This window comes from Aulonocara sp. 'chitande type north' Nkhata Bay, linkage group LG22, assembly GCF_057382095.1.
Source record: "Aulonocara sp. 'chitande type north' Nkhata Bay isolate Kocher_YH1m ecotype deep benthic linkage group LG22, A_spYH_male_GT1.1, whole genome shotgun sequence".
NCBI classification, from domain to species: Eukaryota; Metazoa; Chordata; class Actinopteri; order Cichliformes; family Cichlidae; genus Aulonocara; species Aulonocara sp. 'chitande type north' Nkhata Bay.
Genome location: NC_141364.1, coordinates 15,043,174 through 15,053,092, shown reverse-complemented (window position 1 = coordinate 15,053,092; position 9,919 = coordinate 15,043,174). Strand labels below are relative to the sequence as shown.

Sequence of the window (9,919 nt, the reverse complement as noted above, 5' to 3'; positions counted from 1 at the left end):
GTACATCATCTCTGTAAAGAACAAGGAAGAAAGGAACTACACATTTTTTAATAAAAGTTGATTTTATTATTATTTTATTATTTTTATTCATTAACTTTATTCTCTTTGGTCTTATTCGGCTAAGCTGTATCCTTGTTGAGGTTTATGCCACATATGTTGCTGAAAGACATAGATGCATCATAATTAATCCAGCGCTTATAACTCCTACTTTTTGCAAAGGTTTTGTATGTTTTGGAACTAGAAGAACAGAAAAATGTGGTCATACTCAGATAACTCGCTCCTCTTCACATACGCACATATTGGACTGTGTTGTACCAGTGTTTCTTTTAGAGTGTTAATCTCCTGAGTCCAGGCCTCAACCTCTGCATCCAAGGAAGCTGGATAAGAGAGAAAGAGATTAACATGCTGGACCTCAAGAGTTTTGCTAGTGTTTGACCACATGGGGGCAACATGGCGCGGATTACCTGTGTGATAAGCGTGCCTCACCTTTAGTTTCACTTTGTGTCTTTTGGATACTTTCCAGCTCTTCTTGTGCGTTTTTCTGTGGAAATGTTGCAGAAATGTTTTTAAGGTTGGGCTGGATTTATGTTACGCATTAAAAAAAACTTGTAATACTCTAAAACTACTCAATCTTAAGTGAAAAGCTCGTATTGAAATCAAAATGTGCTGAAATCAGGTGTAAATGGATGAACAAAAACGTCTGGCCAGATGCTTTTTGTTTTGTTTTTTTTAAACGGTGGATAATTTGAAATATCTGGAAATTTCAGGATTTTAATTACAGGGTGAGTAGAAAACAAGCGGTTCAATCTTAAGCATATGTAAAGTAAATGAAAATTGTTTCCCCTCTCAGATTTAGTTCGGCACAAATATGAGGTAGCACAAAGGGGAAGTAGCGTTTCCCTATGCAGGCAGTAACGTTGGCGCTGATAAGAGATGTGTCTCTATTGACGTTTAGTGTTTGCATAATATAAAACCAGAAAAAAAACCAGGAAGACTTGTTACCATTTTTTCTTGGCATGCATCGTTTTCTGCTTTCTTCTGCTCCGTTTCTGAACTGAGTTTATTGAGTGCAGCTTCCATATCGTCCACATGTTTCTGGCCCTGAGCCAGCAGTTTTTCCACAGCGGTTTTGAAGAGGTCCTTACTTTGATAATCATCAGAAGATTTCTCTAACGCCACTTCCATTGTTTCAATCTTGCTGTCCAGAATGCGCTTCAATTGATACTGGCTCTGGACCACCATCAGCAGTCCCATGGTCAACAAGACCGATAAAATAATCACAATCCAATTAGTCTGCATTGATGCTGCTTCTGGGGAAGGACAGGTTTCTATAGTCACGCTTGAGACATTAGCAGTGCAATTAAAAGGCATTTCATTTCCTATTATCGCTTCTTACCTTATTTTTAGCCAGTATATTAAACTTTAGTTCCAGTTCTCTTCTGCTCTCTAACCTGCCACACAAACTTTGCCTGAATGGAGACCACTGCACAGAAAGCGCAAGCTGCTACTTCACGGTGGAAAGAACTTATGGTATTAATTTTCACTTCCTCGTTTGCTCTGATCTGAGCGATAAAGAGGGTGGGGGCCAGTGTGCTGATGAATCAAAGCTCAACTTTGCTTGTGAGGAGTTTAAACAGCTGCTGTTAAACTACTACAGAAGAGACAGGAAAATGTCAGACATGTCATTTTATTTGAATCTCAGGAACTGGAGTTTTTTTGTATGTACTTTTAGCATGCTATGTGTAATTCACTTAGTCATGGATCATCCCGTCTTCCTGGTTTGGATCTAAGCTTAACTTCAAGCATATATGGTTTGCAAAGTGGCCACATATTTTTTCATATAGGCTACGTTCACACTACAGGCGAAAGCGAATCAAATCCGATTTTTTTTTTTTTTTTTTTTAACCCACCCTATGCGATCCATATCCGATCATGGTATGACAGTGTGAACGGCTCAAATTCGATCTGGGTCACTCTCCTACTGTCAGCTCCAGTTGGACTGGTATTTCAGGTTTTAGGGAGGTGGAAAGACAGAAAGGCCTGCTTTGTATGCGTCTGATTGTCTTGTTTTGTTTGGCTGTCTAACAGCCAGTGTTGGTAAAGTTACTTGGAAAAAAGTAATCAGTAACTAATTACTGATTACTTCCCCAAAAAGTAATCCAGTTACTTTACTGATTACTTATTTTCAAAAGTAATTAATTACTTAGTTACTAAGTTACTTAGTTAATTTTTAAAAACAGGGTTTACAACCTGAATAGGTGATAAAGCGATAGATCTTTCAGCCCAATTCTACTTTTTCTGCATAATCCATCATACAAAATGTAATCAAATGGAAAAGTCTCTTTTTAAAACTTGTTTTATTAGTTTTAATCTTTTAACTTTATGCATAAAATTTAATTACATGCAACATTCTCTGACTGGAAGAAATTTGTTTAATATTTAAACCTATTTTCTGCACATTCCAGCACATAAATTTTTTTTTTGTGTGTGTTAACACTCACTCTTTCAAATAGATGCAAGTAAAACACAGCAGAAAATAAATAAAGTCAAAGACTAGCGGTCTTTTTGCTCTATTTTCACCTGTAAAGCAGGAGTAGGATAGGCGGAGGTTTACCCTGGTGCAGATGTGCTGCAGCGGTCAGTGGAAGAATCCGTGAGTTTCTCTGTGAATTTCCCATTAGGTCATAGCGCACTTGGTGCTTGCTTGGAAGTTTAGGGGTTTGTTTGTTTTTTTTCCGCTGTAAAAAGTTTTCTTCCCACGCACAACGGACACTAATGTTTTTGTCACCTTTTTATGGAATTAAACTAAGGTCAGTACTTCTACACTTTAAACGCTGCATGCTCACATTCTCTCCCGCACTCCATATATTATCCATTGTTGATCTGCACACAGCTGTTGTCACCAACTTCGCACTTGCTTACGTCACTGTCATGAGACATTCTCGCAAAAAATCACGGTTTTAGTAACGCAGCGTTCCTGCGGGAAAGTAACGGTAATCTAATTACCGTTTTTGCAATAGTGTTGGAGCTATTTGTTCTTTATTTTTTATTATTTTGAAATTAGTTAAAGTTTGTTAGTTTATTTATATTTTGGGGTTTATTTGTTGGTTAATATTTTGTTTTAAATGATTTGTTTTGTTTGTTGTTATTTTGTTAAATTAGTCAGTAAGAGCTGTAGGGCCATTTTGTTTCTATAAATAAAGAGACTGGTATAGGACCAGCATGCATTGGGGTGGGCCTATGGTTTTTTTTACCAGAGCAGGAGAAGCAGTAGGAAGGATCTTGTTATTGCTTGCCAAATGGATAAATAAACCAAAACCACAACTCTCAACTAAAAGGTTTGGACAATGGACTTCTTTTGCCTGCGTACGAAATATTACCTCAGTGCAGCAGTGGCTTGTGGACTTTAAGTTGTGGGACGTTTGATCTTACAAAAGTAAAGGAATTGCCACTACACAAAGTAAAAAACCTTCCCGTGGACAAAGGAATAATCCTTCATTAATGGATATAAGGATTTCAAGGATCACCGTCGAACTCGAATAAAAGGTATTGGATCGTCTGGTGAGTAATCCAGACGGATTTGATGTTGAGGCCTGGATCAACATGTCACTCGTTCATCAAAGCTGGTGAGTGATAATATTGTTTAAGCCGTAAAGGAAAACGGTGAAGCTATTGGAGTTTAAAGACATTATTTCACTACAAAGACTGATGAACTGAGTTTTGACGTACTAAATTGGTGCAAAATTGGATCGCTAATTGAAACATGCCAACGCCCTCTGTGGAAATGTTTGTTCGCTGCAAAAGGCAGGTAAATGGATGTCATGTTTGTACTTTAGGCTATGGATTCTCAGTGTGCTGTGTATCTTTATAAAGTTTGAAATAATCTAAGAAGACAATAAAAATGTCGGATATTAAGAGTAAACGAGAGGATGACACTGAGATGCAAGCAGAGAAAAGAAGCGTTAAATTTACGCCAAAAGGTTTGGATTTGTATATAAAGACATGCCAAGAAAAGCGCAGTTCAATGTGTAAGCAAGCATCTAAGTACATGGGGAAAATTTCCGCTTTAATGACCTCACATGAAAACGTTAAGGAAGTGTCTTCTGAATTTGGGAAGTTTATTAAATGCTATCAAGATGCAAACGCTTTGCAAGAATCCTTTTTAAGTTTGCCACTGCCAGAAGATGAAGTGAAAAGGCAAGTTGCACATTTTCAGTCGAAGGTGACAGCATTCTCTGTTTTTATGGACAAAGTAAAGGTTTGGTTGCAGGAGGCGGGCGAGCCGTATACTGAACAAAACAATACTGTTCGCAATGATAAAGCTGTTGAAAGTTTGGATGAAATAAAACCTGAAGACAGTGTCTCTAATATCTCAAGTGTAAAACCACCTTCAAAAACCTTGTCACAGCAAAGTCGAATTTCATCAACATCTTCCGCATGCATTAAAGCTGCGGCTGACAAGGCAGCGCTCATGGAGCGACTCGCTGCATTAAAGAAAAAACATTCTATCGAAGCGCAAGAGGAAAAACTGAGAAAAGAAAAGGAGAAACTGAGAAAAGAAAAGGAGACATTATCCTTGGAAACAGAGCTGGCAGCCACTAATGCAAAGCTTCGTGTCTTAAAAATAAATTCAGTTTGTAGCTCTGAGCATTCTGATGGAATGAACTCTTATTTTGAAAGAGGGCACGTACAAGAAGCGCCTAGTTTAAATCCTTGTGCCGATACATTTGTTCCAACATCAAGAGATTACTCTGGTATAAATTCTGCATCTGAATCACAAGTAATCGTACCTAGACAAAGTCAAACCCAACATCAGGTTGATGATTCAGCTCAAGTGACGCAGCAAACACAGCCTCAGTCTCCTACTTTGACTGGGAACTGCACGAAGGAGATTGTAAATATTATGCAAAAACAAAATGACATCACTACTTTGCTTGTAAAACAAAACTTATCTTCTGTCCTCCCCGCCAGAAACATCCCTGTGTTTGATGGAGACCCTTTACAGTACAGATCATTTATGAATGCCTTTGAAAATGGAGTGGAAGCTAAAACTGATAACTGGAGCGACTGTTTGCATTTTTTAGAGCAGTTCACTAGGGGGCAGCCTAGGGATTTGGTGCATAGTTGTCAGCACTTACCACCTGAGCAGGGCTATTCCACAGCCAAAGATCTTCTTGAAGAACATTTTGGGAACGAAAATAAAATTGCCTCTGCATATATGGAGAGGATTGTGAGTTGGGTACCTATTAAAAGTGAGGATGTGAAAGGTCTACAGTCATTCTCTCTTTTTCTTCAAGGATGTTCGAATCTAACACAGCAAGTTGTTTATATGAAGGAGTTGGATTTGCCCTCAAATATGAGAATGGTTGTTATGAAACTTCCATACAAATTGAGGGAAAAATGGAGAGTTGTTGCCTATGAACTGCAGGAACAAAATGGTTACAGAGCAGTGTTCACTGATCTGGTTGCCTTTATAATAAAACAGGTAAAAGTAGCATCAGATCCAGTGTTTGGCAACATACAAGACTCACAATCTGGAAGCAGCTTTAAAGCTTCAAGTTCTACCAAGCAAAGGAGAAAAGGAAGTAGTTTTGCCACTAATGTCAGTACAGTGCCAGGAATCAAAGCTCAATCAACTGGAAGCAGAACAACTTCCGCCGTTCTGCATAGTTGTTTGTTTTGTTCACACAGCAACCATTTACTAGAGAATTGTAAGCAGTTTAAAGCTAAAATGCATCAGGATAAGTTGACTTTTATCAAGGAAAGGGGAATTTGTTTTGGTTGTTTAAAAGTTGGTCACACAAGCAAAGACTGTAGGAGTCGTTTGGATTGCGACGTGTGTCACCAAAGGCACCCAGGGGTTCTTCATATAGAGCGAAAGGATCCAGGTGCGTCTTCGGAACAAACTCAACAGAGGACAAACTCTAATGTCAACTTTTCAACTGCAACCACTCAGACATGTGGGTATATTGGGGCTGGTCATGAAGTTGATGCAATTTTTTCTATAGTTCCAGTTCAAGTTAAGAGCCAAAAGAGTAATAAAATTGTGCAAACCTATGCGTTTTTGGATCCTGGAAGTTCAGGTACATTCTGTACAGAAACTTTGGCAAAAAGGCTGAATGTAAAAGGTAAAAAGACCAATATCTTTTTGAGAACAATGAGTCAAGATAGGATTGTTAGTACACAAGTTCTGTCTGGTTTGGAAGTGTCTGGTTTGGAAGCAAATGATTTCATGCCATTGCCAGATGTTTTGACTCAAAAGACTATGCCAGTTTCTACAGTTAATATTCCCCAGCAAAGCGACATCGATCAGTGGCCTCATCTAAAACCTGTTAAACTGTACAACGTTAATGCAGATGTGGAGCTACTGATAGGCACTGATGCTTCCAATGTTTTGGAGCCATGGAAGGTGATAAACAGTGTGGGAGGTGGACCTTATGCTGTAAAAACAAAAGTTGGCTGGGTCATAAATGGTCCCCTGCGCACTGGAAGTAACAGTGGAAATAAAACCAACTGCACTGCTGTAACAGCCAATAGGATTTCTGTTGAGCGTCTTGAAGACATGTTGATTAAACAGTACAATCATGATTTTAATGAAAGATCATCAGCGGAGCAGACTGAAATGTCTAGAGAAGATCTGTGTTTCATGGATATTGTTAGTAGTTCAATAAAGCTTATTGGAAATCATTATCACATTGATTTGCCTTTCAGGAGAGAAGGTTCCAGTTTGCCAAATAACCTCTGTGTCGCGGAGCAGCGTCTCCAGAGTCTCAGACGGAGATTTGAAAAGGATACTCATTATAAGGATGAATACACTAAATGTGTAAACAACATGCTTGAACGAGGATATGCCGAGTTTGTGCCTGTAGATGAGTTGCACAAAGATGATGGAAAGGTGTGGTACATCCCTCATCATGGAGTGTATCATCCCACAAAGGGCAAATTAAGAGTTGTATTTGACTGTGGAACAACTTATAAAGGAGCATCATTGAACAGTCAGCTTCTACAGGGACCTGATCTCACAAACTCGCTGGTTGGGGTTCTGATCAGATTTAGACAAGAGCCTGTTGCATTAATGGCGGACATTGATTCCATGTTTCACCAAGTTCACATCTCAGAAAAACATGTCAACTTTCTCCGTTTCCTGTGGTGGCAACATGGCAACACTTCAAAGTGCATTTGTTTGGAGCTGTATCTTCGCCAAGTTGTGCAAATTATGCTCTACAGAGAACTGCAGATGATAATGCACAACAGTTTCCAGCTGAAGTGGTTGATACAGTCAAAAGAAACTTTTATGTGGATGATTGTTTGAAATCTGTTGCTTCAGAAGAGGAGGCAGTGCACATGGTGAAGAGGCTGACAGATATCTGCGCTAAAGGAGGATTTAAGCTTTCAAAATGGATCAGCAACAGTCGCACAGTGCTCATGTCAATCCCAGAGGAAAGAAGAGCAAAGGAAATTAAGGATCTGGATTTGCACACAGATCAACTTCCAGTTGAGAGAGCACTGGGTTTACAGTGGTGCATAGCAACAGACAAGTTCCAGTTCAGAACCTCCCTGCAGGACCGTCCAACAACCAGAAGGGGCATTTTGTCTGTGGTCAGCTCACTGTATGATCCTTTGGGAATCTTGTCTCCCTTCAGTATGCCAGCTAAACTGTTGCTACAAGAGCTTTGCCGACAAAATTTGAAGTGGGATGAAGTTATTCCCCACTCTCTTTCCCAGCGGTGGCGTGATTGGCTGGAGGATCTCCAGCTGATTTCAAAGTTTAAAGTGGAACGTTGCATTAAACCAAATTGCTTTGGAAGACCAGATAGGGCACAACTTCATCATTTTTCTGATGCAAGTCAAGATGGGTATGGAACGGTGTCATATTTAAAGTTGGAAAAGAATAACGTCACGCATGTTGCTTTTATCCTGGGAAAGGCTAGAGTTGCTCCTCTCAAGCAAACTACAATTCCCAGGTTGGAATTGACGGCTGCAGTTCGGGTGGACAGGCTTCTGCAAAAGGAGCTGCAAGTCAGGTTGGAAAAATCAGTTTTTTGGACTGATAGCACAACAGTACTGAAATACATCTCCAATGAAACCAGAAGATTCAATACTTTTGTTGCAAACAGAATTGCTGTTATTCGGGAAGCAACAGATGTGAATCAGTGGAGATACATTTCTTCTAAGGAGAATCCTGCAGATGACACATCCAGAGGTATGAGAGCTGGGGATCTCCTCAAATGTAGGAGATGGATAAAAGGGCCAGAATTTCTCTATGAGTCAGAAAAGGAATGGCCTAAACTGGATGTGGAGTACAGTGTAATTTCTGCAGATGACCCAGAGGTCAAAAGGGACCTGACAATGAATGCCATTGTGAGAGAATTACAAAATCCTACCAGCTATTTTATCCTCTACTTCTCGTCTTGGGCAAAACTTAAAATCTCTGTAGCCTGGCTTTTAAAGATGAAAGAGGTCTTGGTGTTGTTGGCACAGAAGAGGAAAGAGTTGCTTGCTGCAGGTTTGAATAAGAATGATCCGGAAGGTCAGAAAGAAGTGGAGATAAGAATGGAAAGATTTAAGACCACTTTGAAGAAAGGAAATCTCACTCCAGAAGACTTGGCAAAGGCAGAACAAGCTATTCTTCAATATGCACAACAACAGAAATTTACGACTGAAATGGCTTTAATCCGCAATGGCCTCAAAGGAGTCTCTAAGGGAAATTGTCTCTATAAACTTGATCCAGTGTTGGATGCAGGAATCCTCAGAGTGGGTGGCTGATTGAATAAAGCAGCCATGCCTATGGAATTAAAGCATCCTGTAATTTTGACAAAAGATATGCATGTGTCAACACTGATTTTACGCCATATCCATCAAAGGTTGGGACATGCAGGAAGAGCACACATGCTGTCAAAACTAAGACAAAATTACTGGATATTAAATGCAAATTCTGCTGCCAGGAAAATTATCTCTCGTTGTGTCACGTGTAGACGCAACAGAGGAAAGTTTGTTGAACAAAAGATGGCGGATCTGCCTGAAGAGAGAGTCCTGCCAGACATAGCTCCATTCACAAATGTTGGAGTGGACTATTTTGGACCTATAAGTGTTAAAAGAGGACGAAGTCTCCTTAAAAGGTATGGAGTTCTTTTTACTTGTTTCACCAGTCGTGCAGTACATCTGGAGATTGCATGTACACTTGATACAGACTCTTGTATAAATGCTGTGAGGAGGTTCATCTGTAGACGAGGCCCAGTTTCGACCATCAGATCTGATAATGCTACAAATTTTGTTGGGGCGAATCGAGAGTTGAAAGAAAGTTTGACTGAGCTGGACCATGCCAAAATTCAAAAGGCTTTTGTTCAGGATGGCATGAAATGGAACTTCAACATTCCAGCAGCCTCTCACCAAGGTGGTGTGTGGGAGCGTCTCATTCGTTCAATAAAGAATATTTTAGCCTCAGTTCTTAAGGAGCAAGTTCTGGATGATGAAGGACTCCACACAGTCTTCTGTGAGGTTGAAGCTATAATGAACGACAGACCCATTACTAAAGTTTCAGATGACTCAAATGATCTTGAAGCACTGACACCCAATCACTTGTTGTTGCTGAAAAATAAACCAGTTTTTCCACCAGGACTGTTTCATCCAAGTGATTTGCATGTCAGGAAAAGGTGGAAACAGGTACAGTACATGGCAGAGTTGTTCTGGAAGAGATGGCTTTCTGAGTACCTACCTCTGATGCAAGAAAGACAAAAATGGATGAGGACTAAAAGATGTCTTATACCTGGAGATGTTGTTTTAATTGCAGACGCTACAGCTCCAAGAGGATCATGGATGATGGCGAAAGTCTTAAATGTAAACCAGGATGCAAAAGGCTTGGTGCGTTCTGTGAGACTACAAACAAGGACCAGTGTTTTGGAAAGGCCAGTGACAAAAC

The 9,919-nt window shown here is 39.8% G+C and overlaps 1 protein-coding gene across 1 annotated transcript; it reads right to left on the bottom strand.

Annotated features, from left to right (window-relative positions):
* Positions 1-43: 43 nt before the first annotated feature.
* Positions 44-1,691, bottom strand: LOC147303848 (uncharacterized). Its single transcript, XM_086281286.1, has 5 exons — positions 1,397-1,691; positions 1,003-1,310; positions 487-541; positions 266-377; positions 44-159 (listed from the first exon to the last, which is right to left on the bottom strand). Exons 2-5 carry the CDS (start codon positions 1,297-1,299, stop codon positions 120-122), a joined length of 504 nt encoding a protein of 167 aa, XP_086137412.1. The 5' UTR covers positions 1,300-1,310; positions 1,397-1,691; the 3' UTR covers positions 44-119.
* Positions 1,692-9,919: the final 8,228 nt, after the last annotated feature.

Coding starts and splice junctions, on each gene's coding strand:
- LOC147303848 (XM_086281286.1), bottom strand. CDS start 1,299: ATGCAGACTAATTGGATTGTGATTATTTTATCGGTCTTGTTGACCATG. Junction 542..1,002: donor ATGCATGCCAAGAAAAAATG/GTAACAAGTCTT, acceptor ACATTTCCACAG/AAAAACGCACAAGAAGAGCT. Junction 378..486: donor GACACAAAGTGAAACTAAAG/GTGAGGCACGCT, acceptor TCTCTTATCCAG/CTTCCTTGGATGCAGAGGTT.